The sequence below is a fragment of the Abramis brama genome, assembly GCF_963993115.1.
Source record: "Abramis brama genome assembly, chromosome: 3".
Lineage (NCBI taxonomy): Eukaryota > Metazoa > Chordata > Actinopteri > Cypriniformes > Leuciscidae > Abramis > Abramis brama.
Window position 1 is genome coordinate 9,883,728 of NC_139965.1, and position 20,064 is coordinate 9,903,791.

General features: G+C 38.8%; 2 protein-coding genes and 1 long non-coding RNA gene across 3 annotated transcripts in view; 2 read left to right on the top strand and 1 right to left on the bottom strand.

The window, feature by feature from the left end:
- The window catches only part of LOC311080150 (leukocyte immunoglobulin-like receptor subfamily A member 3), a 56,862-nt gene that overhangs the window by 34,135 nt on the left and 2,663 nt on the right, over window positions 1–20,064 (top strand). The window contains exons 4-9 of the mRNA XM_084109928.1: window positions 14,122–14,400; window positions 14,499–14,822; window positions 14,898–15,176; window positions 15,265–15,528; window positions 16,763–17,008; window positions 19,950–20,060. Coding sequence (XP_083966054.1) covers window positions 14,122–14,400; window positions 14,499–14,822; window positions 14,898–15,176; window positions 15,265–15,528; window positions 16,763–17,008; window positions 19,950–20,060 — 1,503 coding nt within the window. The remainder of the gene's footprint in view (window positions 1–14,121; window positions 14,401–14,498; window positions 14,823–14,897; window positions 15,177–15,264; window positions 15,529–16,762; window positions 17,009–19,949; window positions 20,061–20,064) is intronic.
- Window positions 1,547–8,731, top strand: LOC311080144 (uncharacterized protein). The gene is made up of 2 exons (XM_084109915.1): window positions 1,547–1,785; window positions 1,939–8,731. Exon 2 carries the CDS (start codon window positions 2,151–2,153, stop codon window positions 8,139–8,141), a length of 5,991 nt encoding a protein of 1,996 aa, XP_083966041.1. The 5' UTR covers window positions 1,547–1,785; window positions 1,939–2,150; the 3' UTR covers window positions 8,142–8,731.
- LOC311080229 lies at window positions 10,111–12,080 on the bottom strand. Its single transcript, XR_014605537.1, has 4 exons — window positions 11,940–12,080; window positions 11,774–11,832; window positions 11,589–11,687; window positions 10,111–11,394 (listed from the first exon to the last, which is right to left on the bottom strand). It is a non-coding gene; the product is annotated as an uncharacterized lncRNA (long non-coding RNA).

Genomic DNA, 20,064 nt, shown 5'->3' on the forward strand with positions numbered 1-20,064 from the left:
TGTTGTTTATGTTGCTTTCTTCACGCGAAAATGATGTTGTTCCAGTCTCACACAAAGCCCGCCCTTTTACCCATATATGGATTGGCCAGAAGGTGGGTGGGGTTAGGATTTCCCAAGATTTTCCAAGATGGCGTATATTTTTCAATACACTGCAATATATGCATTGACCATTTGGCGATATATTAATACCAGTAGCGGGTGGTGCATTTCACACCTAACCTTCAGTGGTGTCCCAGCTGAATTAATCCAGCTCTTAATACGCTTTTAATAGTGTAGCGCACTGACTCTATTGGTTGTGAAATTGCTGTTTTATTTTGCACCGGCAGTTATAGGGTTAATGCGGTGAGTTCGGAGAAGGCCGGGTAGAGAAACGAGCGAGTGAGTTCGGCTGGTGCGTTTGTGTTCAGTTGTTCTGTCGTTCTTCAGACGTTACAATAGTATTAATGTTTGAAAAAAATAAAATAAAAAAATAAATAAATTAAGAAGAAAATCATATTCAGCACTGGAAAAAAAACGGGGACAAAAATAAGCATTATACTCACCAAAACTACTGATTATTTTTACATATCTATTAGATATTAGTATTGATTAGGCCAGTGATTCTCAACCGGTGGGCCGTGGGCCTCGGAGCGCCATCTGGTGGGCCGTGTAGGCAGTGGTAGACTACCCCCAAATAATTTTTTATTGTATTTTTTTTAATTGATAAATCTTGTTATTTTCTAATTATCTGATTGTTCTTATGTATTTATATGATCCAAAACACTCAAGTTAAGTCAAGATGCATTATCTAAAAGCTAATTTATGTTTAAATATCGCAACACCAATCACGTCACAACGTCAGATTGACCGTTTGTTCGATCAGATGCAGTAACATTACTTTACTGTAATATGGATCGTCTTCTGAAAAGCAGATGTGGGAGTGCAAGCAAAAGCTTCGAAGTGTGTGGTGAGAAAATACGACGCTGAATAGGCTACATTAGGCTTTATAAGGGCAGGTACTGAGACTAATATATATATATTACAAAAGTTTATGGTTTATCAGTTTATGGCGAGCAATATTTTAATTTTTAATGCGTTAAATACACGTGAAATATGCGTTAAATACGTGTTGTTTGCGCGTGACAAATCAGTGCGTTAAATACACGTTTAATATGTGTGAAATACCCCTGTTATACCTGTCCTGACCAACAAGCTCTAATTCTAATCCTGTAAGTCTTAAATACTTATATATAGTGTCTTAAATACCATATTAAAATACTTTAAGTCTTTAAATTCATTTAAATTGATATCACCTGTGTACCTAATTACTGTTTGTCTGATGAGTGATCAATCTCTGAACAAAAAGGTTTCAATAAGCACCGCCTGCTTGTGACAGCTGTAAATGTAAGCAGAACAAAAGCTCACGTTTTCCAAAGACAGATATTGATAACAATGATCTGTATCTTAAACCTGCATTGATTGCTTTCCTCGACTGTAACTGATTTCCCCACACAAATGTTAATGCGTTGATGTTAAAGCTAGAATATCCACTAATGTGTTTGTAAAGACCAACAGAGTAGTTAAGCACTATTTTGATTATAGCTACGCTATAATGTTTTATTATTACGGTATCGGGCTTTTATTTTGATAACCAAAGAAACCGGAAGTATGGTGACGGAAACGAAACTGGCGAACGGCGCAAAGGACGAAAGGAAGGTCTGAAAAGGTTCACGGTTAAAAACAGTAAAAGGCCACGGAGAAACAGTTAAAACTACAAAGTTTAGCTTCGGTCAATTGGGGAACAAGGTTGGTAGAGTTAATGAGAAATATATTTGAGTTACTTGAAATGTTTATCGTAAAATGTATAATTTGGTAATGCTATCGGATTGAAACTAATGTAATGAGCTGTGTAACGTTCGAAATGTGATGGTAATGTATGGTTTATTTGTTTATACTCAGCTCTTACGTTGGTTGATGACACGGACGGCAATAAAAGTCATTTTAACCATCAGTTCTGGCCTTCTCAATATTGACTGGATGCTACAGTAAGAGCTTGACCACCGCCGCACGCTGCACAACGGGGCTACGAGATCCAACGGCAATACCCGTGACGTCCAGCAGATGGCAGAAGTTGGTCAGAAAATAAAACAGTTCAACGAAAAGTGCTCAAAATGGAAGAATCACAGGCTGTTTCAGTAAGTCAAATGGACATAAATGAACAGATCACAAATTTACAACAAGAAATTCAAGATTTAAAAGACTCACTTAAAGACGAAAGTGAGGATAGACAAAACATTAAAGATTCAATCACATGCAAAGAACAAATCTTAACAGAGCTTCAAAACAAAGCTCAAAGCATGTCAAAGTTGCCAAGACGTTCTGAAAGAGTTAAAGTACAAACAGAAAGGATGATAACATTCCAAAAGGAAGAAATGAGTAAAAGGGAAAAAAGACTAATAACTCTTTATGAACAATGGAAAACACAGGTACGCGAAACAAGAGAAAGGTTAAAGTTAGATATCACAGACCAGGAGATGTCAGAACTCGCAGACATAACAGAGCAAAAGAGAGATGATGTATTGAAGTTATATTCAGAAATAAGAAACCAAATGGCACCATCATCTGACATAAGGAGAAAGATGGATGCATGCGATGCAATAACTCATGACATCGTAAGGATAATTCTGGAAAGATTAAGTGGTGTTGATGAGGATTTTGATGCAGAGCGTGAAAGAACTCGTTTACGTGGACTTTTAGAGCACGACTACACCCAGTCCATATACGGCTCAACCGCAGCATCAAATCGCAGCCAACGGTCCTCAGCTTCACAGCTCACAGCAAAACGAGCCGACGCAGCAGCAGAGCTAGCTGCAAAAGAGGCTGAATATGAGATCGTACTAGAGGAACAAAGAAAACAGGAAAGGATAAAAGCTCTAGAGGAGGAGCACAAGAAACAAATGGCAGCTCAAACATCCGAGTTGGAACGCTTGAAAGCACAGAAGGACGTGAAAGCAGCTCGAGCCAGGTTTGAAGCATATGACAGAGAGTTATCACAGGTGGATGATGTACAGTCAATTAAAGGTGAACAGGTGAGCCCATACTTCACACCCAAACAGCCCACACCAGCACTCTCTTTCATTCCTGTGCAAACAGCTCCCCCTAGTGTCACTCAACTAGCTCAAGCAGTGCAGGACAGCATTAAACTGAACAGACTTCCCGCGCCAGAACCGACAGTGTTTAGTGGCGAACCAATAAGCTTTATTGAATGGAAATCCACATTCATATCACTGATTGAACAAAGGGGCATCTCAGCATCAGACAAGTTGTACTATTTGAAAAGATATGTTACGGGCCCAGCTCGAAAATGCCTTGAAGGGACCTTCTTTAGAAACGATGAGGAGGCATACAATGACGCTTGGGTCAAACTAAACCAAAGGTACGGCCAGCCATTCGTGATTCAGAAGGCATTTAGAGAAAGGCTATCAAACTGGCCTAAAGTGCAGTCTAGAGATGCCGATGGACTAAGGGCATTTGCAGATTTCATAAATGCATGCATGCTTGCAATGCCTCATGTAAAGGGGCTACAAATACTCAATGACAGCGAAGAAAACCAAAAACTGTTGCACAAACTACCAGACTGGATAAATGCGAGATGGAACAGGCAGGTAACAAAGACTTTAATGGAGGGCGGTGAGTTTCCAAGTTTTATTGCCTTTGCCTCCTTCCTCTCATTAGAAGCTGAAGTCGCCTGCAACCCAGTCACCTCCATTCATGCACTTCGCGGCACTGAAACAAACAGCGACAGAAGGAACACAAAGGAAATCAAAAGAAACAAGGCAAGTGTATTTAACACAAACACAACTGAACAAAGTGATAAAAGGACAATAACAAAAACACCTACCAGCTATCCATGCACAATGTGCCAAGGCACCCATCAACTTCACAAGTGCCCTGACCTCTTGAAAATGTCTCTAGAAAACAGAAAGAAACATGTGAGAGACAACAGACTCTGTTATGGCTGTCTAAAACAAGGACACAGTGCTAAGGACTGCAAACGCCGCCTCACTTGTGAAACTTGTACAAAGCGACACCCAACATGTCTTCATGATGAGAAATACAGGAACGGTCTGCAAAGAGAAACACGTGTGAGCACAAACAACGCGGTTCAAGGTAACTCACCTGAAACAGCAACAGCCATGTCACTTAATGTCGCCAGATCTGAACAGTCAGTCAGCACCTCAATGATAGTTCCAGTGTGGCTGTCAACTACCACTAACCCACTCAAGGAAAAACTGGTCTATGCGTTATTAGACACACAGAGCGACACTGTATTCATTGATCAGGATGTCACACATGAGCTGCAGGCAGATGTTTGTCCAGTAAAGCTGAAACTAACTACTATGATGGGTAGAAATGCAGTTGTAAGCAGTGGAAAGGTGTCTGATCTCTTAGTGAGAGGTTATAACTCAGCCACAGTCATAAAGCTCCCCACTGCATACACAAAGGATTACATACCTGCTAACAGAGAACACATACCTACATGTGAAACAGCCAAACAGTGGAGTCACTTGCTACCGATTGTAGACGAGGTCCCTCCACTCCTCAGTTGTGAAGTAAGTCTCCTCATAGGTTATACTTGTCCTAGAGCTCTCGCACCCAAACAAGTAATCTTAGGCAAAGAAAATGAGCCCTATGCCATTCATACTGATTTGGGATGGAGCATAGTTGGCAACTCGACACCATGCAACGAAACAGATTTGGCGAGCAGTCTCTGTCACCGAATCACTGTTAAAGAAATCCCTCCCTCCACTCCAGCAGATGCAATACGTGCTTTGGAGAGAGATTTCAAAGAGACTGACGGGAATGAAAAGACTGTGTCGCAAGAGGACTTAGTATTCCTTCAGAAACTCGAGCATGGCATAACACAGACTGAAAATGGACATTTTGAAATGCCATTACCATTTAAAGAAAGACCACAAATGCCAGATAACAGACAACTCGCTGAAACCAGGCTAAACCAGCTCAAACGCAAATTCATGAAAGATGAAAAATACAAAAGGGACTACATGAAATACATGAGCGACATCATCAAAAGAGGGGATGCCGAAGAGACTGATGATAATGGACTGCCCGGAGAGACATGGTACATACCGCACCACGGCATCTATCATCCAAAGAAACCTGAGAAGTTGCGTGTGGTCTTCGACTGCTCTGCGAAGCACAAAGGTACCTGTCTTAACGAGCATTTACTGAACGGTCCTGACATGATCAACAACCTAACTGGTGTGCTTGTGCGCTTCAGACAGCACCAAGTAGCTCTAATGTGCGACATTGAAAAGATGTTTCACCAGTTCCAAGTCAAAGAAAATGATCGCAACTACTTGCGCTTCGTATGGTGGAAAGACGGAGATATGAATAGCCAACCACAAGCGTACAGGATGACAGTACACCTCTTTGGCGCCGTTTCTTCACCCGGTTGTGCGAACTATGGACTCAAACATTTAGCCAAAGAGAACAGTTCTGCATATCCAGTTGGCTCACAGTTCGTAGCAAGAGACTTCTATGTAGACGACGGAGTCACCAGCGCAGAGACAGTAAAGGATGCTATACGACTGGCAAAGGAAGCACGCGAACTATGTGCAAAAGGTGGACTAAGGTTACACAAATTCGTGTCCAACAACTCTGAAGTTTTAAAAAGCATTCCAGCTTCAGAGCATGCGACAGATACAAGAACAAAGGACTTGACGTTTAATGAAACACAGACAGAAAGAGCACTTGGCATTTATTGGAATGTGGAGAAGGATTGCTTTACATTCAACATCACACTAAAAGACCAACCACCAACCAGGCGTGGCATCTTGTCCACAGTCGCAGCAATATACGACCCCCTTGGCTTCATTGCTCCCTATGTGCTCAAGGGAAAGGGGATTCTCCAAGAAATGTGTCGTCAAGGAACAGACTGGGACGACCCGCTACCTGAGCATCTTAAGCCACGGTGGGAGTGCTGGAAAGGAGATCTACACAATCTAAAAAATGTGCAAATCAGCAGATGTTATGTTCCTGCAGATTTTGGAGAAGTGGTAAAAAGAGAAATACACCACTTTTCTGATGCAAGCACCACAGGATATGGACAGTGTTCTTATCTCAGACTCATAAACAAAAGGGAAGATGTCCACTGTACCTTCATCATGGGCAAAGCACGCGTCTCTCCAACAAAGGTCACCACGATCCCAAGGTTAGAGCTTACCGCAGCCGCAGTATCAGTCGCTGTAAGTAACACGCTAAGAGAGGAACTGCTTTATGACAATGTTGAGGAGTTCTTCTGGACAGACTCAAAGGTCACTCTAGGATACATAAACAACGATGCAAGGCGGTTTCACACGTTTGTTGCTAATAGAGTGCAGAAAATCCGCAACAGTACCTCACTGCAACAATGGTTTTATGTGCCCACCAGCAAAAACCCAGCAGATATGGCATCCAGGGGCACATCTGTAAATGAACTGCTCTCATCTAATTGGTTCACAGGCCCTCACTTCCTGTGGGAAAAGAAAATACAGCTTCCAACAAAAGAGACCATTGTACTTACAGTAGGAGACCCAGAGGTGAGAAAGGTACAGACACTAAGCACAGAAACGGTTGAACATACAAGCCTTTGTGACCGGCTCACAAAGTTCTCATCCTGGTCCCGTGCAGTCAGCGCAGTCGCACGTCTCAGACGATACGTGCTCAAAGACAAATCAAAGACACTCACAACTGTAACTGAAAGACAAAACACAGAAACTGTGATCATCAAAGATTTACAAAGACAAGCATATCAAAATGAAATAGAGACATTAAACAAAGGCAAACAACTTCCAAAGAGCAACAAAATGTACAACTTGGATGTTCTCTTGGACAAGGACAATGTGCTTAAGGTGGGAGGAAGGCTCCATCACTCATCTCTTCCCAGCTCATTTAAACATCCAACAATCATTCCCAAAGAACATCACGTCACAAAACTGATAATTGCTCACTGCCACGAAAGGGTCAATCATCAGGGAAAGGGCTTCACGATGAATGAGATACGAGCCAATGGCTATTGGATTCCAAAGTTGAGTCAAACGGTTGCATCCTACATTCGCCAGTGTGTGTTTTGTCGGAAACAAAGGAGACCTGTGGAAGGACAAAAAATGAGAGACTTACCCACAGAAAGAATTGAACACTCTCCGCCTTTCACATACTGTGGTATGGACGTTTTTGGACCGTTCCTGACCAAACAAGCAAGGAAAGAATATAAAAGGTATGGCCTCCTTTTCACATGCTTTTATTCACGTGCAATTCATGTCGAAATGTTAGAAGACCTATCAACGGACACTTTTATAAATGGACTCAGATGCTTTATCGCTCTAAGAGGCTCTGTCAGACAAATAAAATGCGATCAGGGTACTAACTTTGTAGGTGCCAAAAACGAACTGAGTGCAGCACAAGGTGAAATTGACACTGACAAACTGACGACCTTCCTTGCAGAAAAACAATGTGATTTTGTCCTAAACACACCTCATGCTAGTCACGCAGGTGGAGTATGGGAACGACAGATACGTACTGTAAGGAACGTTCTTAATGCAACATTGGCTCTCACACCAGGTCGACTCACCGACTCTTCACTCAGAACCTTCTTGTATGAAGCAGCTGCTATAGTAAACAGCCGCCCCCTTACAACAGACAGTCTCAACGATCCAAACAGTTTGGAGCCGCTAACTCCAAATCATCTTGTCACATTGAAAACGTCAACTCCTCTGCCTCCCCCAGGACAGTTCGTTAAGGAGGACTTATATGCACAAAAACGATGGCGTCAAGTACAGTACTTGCTCGAACAATTTTGGAGCAGATGGAAAGGGGAGTACTTGCAGAACATAATGGTCAGACAAAGATGGCACAAGCCTAAAAGAAACATGCAAATAGGCGACATAGTAATGGACAAGGATGAAATGCAACCACGATCACAGTGGAAACTTGGACGAATCTTGGACACTGTAAAAGATACCGATGGACTTGTCAGAAAGGTCAAAATAGGCTTTGCAGACAGAAATCTTACCAAAAGGGGTCAACGTGTGAACAAAATGTCTGTAGTAGAACGTCCAGTACATAAGTTAGTTCTGCTACTAGAAGATAGTGAAAGGTAAATTTACAATGCTTAAGTGTATTGAAATGTTGAAGTTACAGTTGTAACATGTTTACAAGGTTATTTCTGTATTCTGGTTAAGTAACTTGGAGAAATTATTTGTGTTTTTATGTGTGTAACAGCAAATAATTTGGTGGGAGTGTAAAGACCAACAGAGTAGTTAAGCACTATTTTGATTATAGCTACGCTATAATGTTTTATTATTACGGTATCGGGCTTTTATTTTGATAACCAAAGAAACCGGAAGTATGGTGACGGAAACGAAACTGGCGAACGGCGCAAAGGACGAAAGGAAGGTCTGAAAAGGTTCACGGTTAAAAACAGTAAAAGGCCACGGAGAAACAGTTAAAACTACAAAGTTTAGCTTCGGTCAATTGGGGAACAAGGTTGGTAGAGTTAATGAGAAATATATTTGAGTTACTTGAAATGTTTATCGTAAAATGTATAATTTGGTAATGCTATCGGATTGAAACTAATGTAATGAGCTGTGTAACGTTCGAAATGTGATGGTAATGTATGGTTTATTTGTTTATACTCAGCTCTTACGTTGGTTGATGACACGGACGGCAATAAAAGTCATTTTAACCATCAGTTCTGGCCTTCTCAATATTGACTGGATGCTACAGTGTTTATATACAAAAAGGCCTGAGTGGAGAAAAACAAGGCCATTTTATTTTATCTAAATTTTCATAAAACAGCAATTTAAATATATTATTTCTATAGGCTATAATTTTTTTTTTAAAAAGACAAAATAAATAGGCTGAATAAGCTGATCTATAGCATGTAAACGGTGGTAGCCCAGTCTATGAACGGTACACCCCCCTAAGCTCACAGAAATGGTTAGACCCAAGTCTTCAGCAGCCAATGACACTGACCCGTTCAAACTGATTTTTACTGTGTATTTCACGCGTTTTTTTAAATACGCGTTGTGGTCGTGTTAAAATTCACGTGTTTTTGGCCCTCTTGGCTTTCCATAATCCGGTGTGCAATCCCCTTAAGCTGAAGGCACAGTGTGTTGAACGTGGAGACATTTTGTCAAATGAGGCGCTAAAACCATCAAAGCTGCAGAGACATTTGAACTCAAAACACCCGGGCTGTGTTGGGAAGCCAAACGAATATTCTTTTAAACATGTTAATATCGCTAATTGTATTTGATAAATTATACTTACAGTATGTAAATTGGGGTGAATGAACTTTGTTGAACATTTCTGCTAATGAATAGAGAGAATGTCCCCCTCTTGTGTGTCTGACCTGTTGTTACAGGTGTGTTAGCCTGTTATTGTTACTGAGTAAACCTGACAAGTCTTTTTATATAAGGACAGTTTTCATCTATAGCTGACTTGAGTCTGTTACAGTGGCATAACAGATTAACAGCAGAGAATATCATTGCACTTTCTGAATTCTCTGTTATTCTGTGTTCATACTATCATATTTGGAAAGGTGATCCTCAGAATGTTTTTATTCAGTCATTAATGGGCCATGAGTTGCAGAAGGTTGAGAACCGCTGTATTAGATTACATTTAGTACTAGTGCTTATTCTTGAGCTACTAGTGTGGGCAAGTGTTCATTCTGTGGTGGAGTTTGAGAGGGACTGACTCATGATGGTCAAGGGAACACTGTGGTGACTAGTTCAGATTACTAATCTCCTGTGCTCAGATAATCCACGGTATATGAAAACCCACAGAAGAATACTGACCGTCATGGGGAAACCTCAGAGTCAAAATAAGATACACACTCTTAGAAAGAATGTGTCAAAAATGACACAACCTGTGTTAAATTTTAACACATCTGTGGGTGAGCTCCAGGACTACTAGATTTGTGTTAATTTCAACTCATTCACTGTGTTAATGAGTTTAACACACTAAATGTGTCAGAAAGGTTAACATAAAGATGTGTAAAATATGTGTAAAAGATGTGTAAACGTGTAACATTAACACATTATGTGCTATCCTTGGTTACACACACTGTGTTAAGAAAGGTATCTAAAATCCTAAATCCTAAACAAAATAAGCATTTGACAAAATAAAGTCTGTGGTTGATTATCTTATTTATTATAATGACTGACATATCAACAATTAAATTCAATCCAGAATAGAACAATACAATTTAAAGCAGTCAAAAAGGAAATGTCCAACATAGGATAAAACAGTTATTTTCTCAATCTCATTAGGTAACATAACACACTTCCCCACCTTCAAAATAATTTCACTTATTTCCAAAACATTTTTGGCTTGATGTACATTGGTGGCCAAGTTTAGAAAATATTAAGCATTTTAATGTTTTTGAAAGAAATCTCTTATGCTCACCAAATATTTTATTTGATACAAAAGTACAGTAAAAACAGTTAATATTGTGAAATATTATTACAATGTAAAACAGCTGTTTTCTATTTGAATATATTTAAAAAATATTATTTTATTCATGTGATCAAAACTGAATTTTCAGCATCATTACTCCAAGTTTTCAGTGTCACATGATCCTTCAGAAATCATTCTTATACGATGATTTGATGCTCAAGAAACAGTTCTCATTATTATTATCAATGTACTCCTCCATCTTTTTCACAGCATTGAAGTAAAAGTGATCATAAAATCAGTCTTTAATAAGCCAATCTTTGGGAATAAGCATTTTGTTCACCTTTGGGAAAAATACATAAATGAACCTAAACCTAAATTAACTTATCCTGTTCAGAACTTAGTCTTGTTTAGCCAGACCTATCCCTAGACTCTATTGCAGCTTTTCTTGACCAAGGACCACCCAAGAGGACGTTTGACTGACATGTAACGCAACCAATCACAGTTCGTTTTGTTCTGAGTCATGTTTAGGGGCGTGATAGTATATGATGTTGATGTCCCTACAATAACAGACTGGCTGCATCTAATAAATTATTCATTCAAGAACGTTAAGCAATTTTACGGCAACAATGGAGCCGCGAACTTCAAATACTTTTGAAAATCCAGCGTTTAGTTGATCCTGGTAAGCGCTCATTGTCACAGTTGTAAGCACAATAGCATTCTTCTTCCACGAGGGGTTTTGGTGTCACGGCATTTGTTTCCAGGCGAACGGATAAAGAACACGACACTCACATCTCCTGAACATCCTGTAGAATTCAACCAATCAGATCGCGACTTTGAAACTCCTGAAGTGTTTCCAGAAAAGTGTGACATATGCATCAGTCCCGTTTCCTGGATGCAAACGTGTCCACCAACACAAATGTGCTCAGTTCTTCTTCAGAGAAGATCGCAGTTCCAACACTATATAAAAATATAATAGGGAGAAAGAGAGAGAGAGAGGAGAAAATTACACAAGCATCAAATTGTTTTTAATCTCCATCATACTATAATTCAGAATATATATATATTTGTAAGTAACACTCTTTTGTCAGCACATTCAAACATTTCAGTTAAACTGTAAACTAAATTATGCCAGATTAAATTTTAATACTTACATTTCCTTAATTCTCTCCAAAAATGCTGAGATTCGTAGGCTTAACTGCAATCAGGGATTTAGGCTAGCCAATTTCAGCTTGTTTGCAGTGAAGGGACAGCTGTTTGAGACAAACACACAGTAAGATACATGATGCAAGAAATCCCCATGTGATGATCTTTTTCTTTCCCTCAGTAGTTAACCTACCTGTGCGCTGATAGGCTATGCTTATTAGGCACCTTCCTGGTCAGGTCGGACTCCTTGGCCTAATAATAGATCAAAAGAATGCAAAAATAAAAACTTAAGTTGTTTAGAATGCTTGATTTGATATGAATTAATGATTTAGTGAGTTTTACTGCAATGCTTAACTTACCTGAATAAATTAAATCTGGTGAGACTGAACACGGTGGTCGGTGGAAAATGGTCCATCTTCTGATTGGTTCATTTGCTGTGTAATAAATATTAGACATAATGCAAAGGTCACTTATTTGATATAAAGTTAGCACATGTAAGTTATTGTATGCTAACAGTTAACGTTACCTAGCCTGCACATCACTGGCTCAAGAGCACTTATGACATATTGCTAATCATTTCAGCAAACTTTCAAATCCACTACTACGACTACATTTTATACGTAACGTTAATCAAATTAATAAAGAGTAGACGATTTTTAAAACACCCTTACAGATAACATTTTGTGTATTGTAAATCGAGTAGCACTAAGTTACAATCTAGGTGCGGTCACGTTTACCATTGCTTGGCGAAATTTTGCGTGTAAAATCCATTTATTAATAAAGGTCTCTTCATTATCTGGAATTTCGTGTGAAAGTGGAAAAAAATTATGCCGATTTTGAATCGGGGTTTCCACGCAAATTCGCAGCACTGATCAACATAAAGCTGCTTGGTTTAAGTTAGCCGTGCTTCAGCTAACTTTAACGTATTGACAATAGTCGAGTTCTTTGCCCGCAAAATCTCGTCGTAACCTAGCTTTTAAATCAGTATTAAAATAACAGTAGCAGGACATATTGTTTTTGTAAATGAACATGAGTAAAAAAATTATAATTCAAGTAACGTTACAGCGAGCTTACCTCAAGAACCTTGAGCATCACCGGCGTGATTCGGCGCGAAATGAAATAAAATAAATAAAATTAAATAAAAAAAGTAAATACCCAAGTTGTGTAAACTTTAAACTACACATGGATATGTGTAAAATAGATTATTTTTTTATACACAGTTTTAGTTAATATTGACACAAAATGTGTAAATTCGAGTGTTACACATAATTTGTGTAATTTTTCTACACATTCCTTCTAAGATACACCGGTGTTTTGCCAGATGAGAAGTTTATTTACTATTTTAATTCATTTTACTCTAATCCATTTTGTAACTATATCATTTATCTCTTTTAATTCCTATTATAACTGTTTTAATTTCCCCTGCTTTTATTTTGTGATTATTTGTATTCCTCTATATGTAAAACACTTTGAATTGCCATAGTTTATGAAATGTGCTTTATAAATAAACCTGCCTTGCCTAGTACTTATTCTTTAGCTAGTGCTTATTTAGGTACTAGTGCACGTGATAGTATGTCACAAATTTGCACGAGTAAATATATCTGCAATATTATATTACACATGCACTACCATATCTGATCACATATACATCTATATATTATGATTGATAGAAGCATGTTGGTTTTCATGTCAACAGTTCAAAAGACAAAACGAATTAAATTTTATGAGGAAAAAAGGTCTGAAAAGGTTTTAAATATAAAGAAACAAATGATGGATTATTGATTTGTGATGCGGCGTGAGCTGTAACGCACATACGTGTTTATTTATGCATTTATTAGAGGTTGAATTCAAATCAAATACTGCTAAACTGCCCATACTACTTATCAATAGATCTCTACTTCATAAATTGTATGATAATTATGGAAATATATGGTTCAGATCACTCTAAACATGTATGGAAATGGATCGTCCTTATATGGTCATTAACAGAGCTTGGCTGTCATCTAGTGAAAAGGTTTGGTACTGCGCCCAAACTAAATCTCACTGAAAGCTCTTTTTTTTTCTTTTTTTTTTTCTTTTTTTTTTTTAGCTAAAATCTGGAACACAACTTGGCTTTGATTTTCTTGCAGTTTTAAAGTAAAACATGTTTTGTAAAAATATATATTTTATATAAATAATTATATTTTTTACATTATACATTTTTATAAACTCAAACTTCTATAAAAAAAAATTCTGTTTCATTTTCATAATTTTCACTTCTACAATAATCTTCCAAATGTCTTCTTTAAAACAAGAGCAGTCATATGTCTATATTCCAAATCATTCTTGATTTACAACTATTTAAGTATGGATAGTGATTGTCATGTCTCTGTGATAAAGAGGGGTGACAGTGAAGGGTAATGTGGAGCTCAACTCTTTTCTTATGCACTTCTGTATCAGCCACATCTGTTCCAATAAGAGGACTGAAGCAATTATTTTAGTAATTTAAATGCTCATTTATTTGACTCTCGAGGATCTGAATCTGTTGTTGTTCTCCTGCAGATCTAAAGCCGAAGCCTGAACTCACATCAGATCCTGCAGGAGCTGCACTGACTGGAAACACAGTGACTTTGACCTGTCGCATGGATCCGTCCACTGGAAACTGGGACTCTTACTGGTACAAACACACACTGAACCCTGAGACAGAGAAGACAGAAACAAACTCCTACAGCCTGAAGATTGATTCAGAGTCTGATGGAGGCCAGTACTGGTGTAGAGCTGGAAGAGGGAAACCAGTCTATTACACACAATACAGTGATGCACTGTGGGTAAATGTTACAGGTGAGAGAGACTGTAGTGTGTGATGCAACAAATACAGATCAGAGACAATATCTACACAACTTCTGAAACTATAAATGCAATAATCTGTGTTTGTACAGTGAGTCCTAAAGCTGTGCTGACGGTACGACCTGATGAACGAGTGTTTAGAGGAGAAACAGTCACTCTCAGATGTGATATAAAGTGGGGAGGAGACACTGAGTGGACATACAGATGGGAAATAGAGGGAACCAACAACTGGGATAGAAACTCTGCCAATGGATACAGAAAGAAAGAAACACACAGAAAGGCTGTGAGTCGGTGCTCAGCACAAGAGTTAATCATCAGTAATGTTAAATACTTTCACAGCGGTAAATACACCTGTACAGGACAGATACACACTCAAAGCTCTCAGCGCAGTGATGCTGTTACACTGACTGTCTCAGGTGAGTGTGTGTTTGTTGTGATCAGCTTCTCCATCAGTTTCTCTACGGCTCTGTAACTCGTGATGTTTTGTTCAGCTGAAGCTCAGGCATCAGTGCGAGTGTCTCCACAGCCGTGGCTGACTGAAGGAGAATCAGTGACTCTGACCTGTGAGGTTTCAGGCTCCTCTAAAGGCTGGACGTTCAGCTGGTTCAGAGATCATGATCATCTGTCAGACAGCAGCAGAGGAGCTGGAGGATCTTACACTCTCAGTCCTGCTGCTCTACAGCACACAGGAGTTTATACGTGCAGAGCAGAGAGAGGACGACCAGCCTATTACACACACAACAGCAGCTCACACACACTGTGGATCACTGGTGAGGGTTTATGCTTGTGCTCATCCGGATCTGTGTTTCACTGCAGTCTCTGTGCTGTCAGTTTTGATGGAGATTTTCCTCTTTTCAGGAGTTTCTGCTTCAGTGTCTCTGGTCATCAAGCCCAGCAGAAGTCAACACTTCTCATCTGACTCTCTCTCTCTGAGCTGTGAGGATCAGAGTAACTCTGCTGGATGGACAGTGAGAAGATACACAGACAAAGACACACAAACTTGTGCAAATCAAACAGGATCTCGATGTGTAATCGACTCTCTCAGCACATCTGACACTGGAGTGTACTGGTGTGAGTCTGAATCTGGAGAGAAACGGCATCCTCGAAACATCACTGTACATGGTGAGTCCGGTTTATAATCATGACATCTACTAGTCTAATGTTACGATCTAAATTATAATTACAGTCTAAAGACATGTTCCACTAATTGTTTTCTGTACAGCTGATGACAGACTGACTTCTGTTCAATTATTTGAATGAGTTTCTCCATACATATCTATTCGCAAGTTCACATTTCCATTCACTCTTAATATAGTTTATGGTAAACGAACTTGGCTTGCTGTCCTCAAAGGAGGCTCGATCTAAACCCTCTCTGACAGGACAGCGCAGAGGAAGAATAAGATAAATGGAGGAGGAGATGGGGAGGAGGAGGGATGGCGTGAGAATTGTCGCTGCTTATATACGCTCATAATGATGATTGACAGGACTGAATATTTAGGCTCCTCCATTTTGGAACTTCATTTATTGTGATGTTTCATGAACCTGCTCTTAAATGCCACATAAAAACAAAGCAAAATGTGACTGGTCACTTTTCACATTCATCAGACAGTTCTTACCATATAAATTGGCAGATTAAACTGCAAAATGGACGTGTTTTTATGCCAGTGGTTAAAAATCTGATACACAACCAACAAACTCTCATGACAATTTGTAACTATTTTAAATTGTGGTAAATTGGTGAATAATGTGTATGAATTTGTACAATCTCATTAGTGTAATGTTTTTGTGCCCCACTGATGGTTGGGTTTAAAGGTGGACCTTGATTAGCGGCATCCAAAAGACACATAGAGGCTATAGAGGAATAATCCTTTGCGACTCGTTTGCAGTCGGTCGTCATTTCCATCAAAAAGACTGATGAACTTAGCTTGCTTTCAATTTTATTTTTATAAGCTATATAAAGCTTGATACGGCATTCAAACCGATGTAATACGGTCAACAGAAAGTTTGCTCCCGCTACTCGCCTCTTCCAACCCTCAAACAATCCACCATAGGAGATAATAAAGACAGCAGAAGTGATCCGCTGTGCCCATGTGACACTGAATAACCAATAAGAAATGACAAATAAGAATTAATGCTCCTACAATGCTTACTTTTTTCAACAAAAAAAACAAAACGGTTTAAACAAAATAATCGGTTACTTATAAAATAGTTGCGTTTTCTCATGAGATTTGGTAAAACTATACGACACTAGCATAAGAAAGCTTGAGATGTATAAAGTACAATTCATAATATCAAATATTTTTCTTATGTATTCTTAATATTTACAGTATTAAACACACATTTCTTGTGTTTGTAGACGGTGAGGTGATTCTGGAGAGTTCTGTTGATCCTGTGATTGAGGGAGAGACTCTGACTCTACACTGTTTACATCGATCTACAAACTCCTCGATCCTCAGCGCTGATTTCTATAAAGACGGATCACTGATCCAGAATCAGACGACAGGAGAGATGAGCATCACTACTGTCTCAAAGTCACATGAGGGTTTCTACTACTGTAAAACAGAGAGAGGACAGTCACTCCACAGCTGGATCTCAGTCACCGGTGAGATGATTTAATGAGAAACGCCACACCATTATTATATACTATTATATATTATAGTCTCTGGCTCATATTTCTGCTGGAGCAAAATCAGTTATTGACATCAGTGTTTATTGTGTCACATAAACGAAAGCATAACCATCAAATCACATGCAAAATATACTGGTCATGTACTGGTCGGAGACACGAAGGTTGAGGATCCAAACACAGTATTTATTAGTGATGTTACGTTCTGTGCCGAGGCTTCGGAGTGTGTGTCGAGAAATCCCGGAAGCTTTCAGTGAAGCTCGTATCGAGGCTTGTTGTATCGCTTTAGACCAATGATGTCATTGATGATGGTTCAGGAAGCGCTTCCAATCTTGGCGCAATATTTTGACAAATATATAAACTCATGATTTAAACCCAGACACTTTCATAATATTAATATTGCCCCTTATGCGTATTATGAGCAAATAATTGATTTACACACATTTGGAAGCCCCTTTTTTGTTCAAGCCACTACATTTATAGAAACGAGGATCAAAGCCACCTTTTTCTTGCTTCTATTAGGAGTTGAAGTGTCTTTACGCGTCAAAAATACACGGCCAGTCCGTTAAAGTGCTGCACATTTTCACAAACACAAAAAGGCAAAAACATGAAACATCCTTTAAATTCTTTCAGCCAATACTTCCAAACAGCGCTCAAGTATGTAATGTCTCCAAAACCTTTGGAATCTTACATTGTCTTAAATCCATATAATATCTTCCTTAGATTCCGATTTAGACAATTTCCTCATATTTGACAGCCAGACGGTGAGATAACTGCTTCTCCTTCCTCTCTTCAATCCCTTTAGCTAAAACAGCATATACTTGTATGAACATATAAAGAGGAGTGACTTTAAAGCTAACTTCAAGTAAATTATACAAGGACAACTTTGAGTAAATGCAGTACAGGATAACTTCAAGTAAATTCTTGAATAATACAGCACTACACATAAAACAGAAATAAGATGAGAATAATAAAAAATACAAATTGAAAGCATATTAAATTGGCTCTTACAACATTTATTACACAGTTATGTAATACAATCATTATATACCATCATAAAACACACATTGTATTCATATAAATAGATTAGTCTATGTGGGAATCTTTTATTTATTTTTATTTATTTTTCTCCACCGTTATTTCTAAGCCTTAACTGGCGCAAAATACGGTGTATCACAGACATGGCAGGATTTAGACTGAGGGATGACAAACTCACATACAAATGACCTCAACTAGAACATCATTATGGATTAGCATTTGGAGTAGCACAAAATACACATTTTAAATACGCTTGAATATTAAATTATAGATTTCTGTAGTGGCTGGGCCGGATCAGCACCGAATGTAACGGTTCAGCAAAGACGATGGTTTGGCCAGTCGGTGGAAAAGTGGCTTTTGATGGAGCAAAAACGATAATGAGACGTAATGGCAATGAGACGGGAGAGAGCGCTCAAAACTCTTCAGATCGCATTATTTAGTGGAACATGAATAGAAACTGTCATCCTCTGAAAAGAAATGAGGCGTGAACATGAGAATTAAAAGTAGCCACGTGATCACAATCAGTGATTAATCAGAGCAGATGCGATTCAATAAGTGTATCCTTCTTATGTAAAATTATTAAAAATACCAGTTTATGCAGTTTGATTATGGCCTCTAAGATCACAGTCAGAAACTACTGTATTAGCCCCGGCTGGCCCGTTTATAGCCCAGTCGCTCGTACTGGTTCGACAGTGGAAAAGCAGCTAATAATTTCTGACTGACATGTAACTGTACAAATCAAACAAACATAAACGTGTAACAGCAGAGACCAGTCAAGCTCAATGGTAAGTCCGGCCTTGATCACAGATCACATCAGGTCACCTGTAATGGATCTGCTTGTTTTACACTCTTTGACCACCAGGTGGTGTGAGCAAATGAAGCCTCGAGAAATGAACCCTTTAGTGAAGCACTGGGTTGAAAAGCTTCAACACTTCATGAGGCTTCATCTCACCACCACTAATATTTATTGAAAGGGTAATCCACAATTAAAGTCCATAAACAGGCAAAGGTCATATACAGACAAACAATAACCGAGTTAAGGGCTGAGGCAAACAGAGAAATCCAACTGAACAAGCAGAGAATCAGGAAAACCAGGAAACAAAGTTTTAGAAATGCAGTTAAGACACATGCAACCCTTAGCGATGAATGACTAAATTGACCATCAGGCTTATAAAGGGTGAGCTAACAAGGTTAATGAGACACAGCTGAAAACAATGAGTGCTGATGAGTTTGGGCAAAGGATTATGGGTAATGAAGTCCATGACAGAGTGGCACTGGTCTAGGATTGAGTGCCTTGGAGGATGTCACCCACGTTTTATTTAGATGTAAGAAATTTGACCAACTCAGACAGAAATGGAAAGACTCTGATACAGAAAATGACATTCATAATATTTTACAGGAGCAAGGAATGCAGGGACAAAGAATAAAGTATTTCATTATGTATCTTAATGATACTGGTTTAAGTATAAGAATTTAGTTTTTTTTTTTTTTTTTGCTATTGTTTTATGATTTTATGATTTAATGGGTCATTTGCCAACGTCCTTTTTACACACTCCTGTGTAGTAGTCCAGTAGATGACGGTATATATCGTAAAGATATGATCCGCCATTAATCAGAAGAAGAAGAAGAAGGATTGAGTGCCCTCTGGTGGCTATCAAGGGCACTCCAGCTGATGATCGTGACAATACTGAGATTTAGTGAAATCAACACCTTATAGACAACATCCCACAACTTTTCATTAATTATTAATTAGTTTTGTTTTTTTATTTATTTACAGGAATAATAGAGGAGAGAGACAGGAGGAAAAATATTGCAAAGCTTTTATATTCACTCTCAAAACTTTGCTGCTCAATAATGTGCTTGTGTTTCTGTTTTTCAGTGTCACGTTCAGGTCAGATTTCAGTCCTCAAAATCCTCAGTTCTCTTCTGGCAGTTTCTCCGTATCTGCTAGCGACAGTCGTGCTGCTTTACAAATGTTACAGAGCGAGAGGTAA

What these genes read in the sequence shown, in the direction of transcription:
- LOC311080144 (XM_084109915.1), top strand. Translation starts at nt 2,151, where the DNA reads ATGGAAGAATCACAGGCTGTTTCAGTAAGTCAAATGGACATAAATGAA.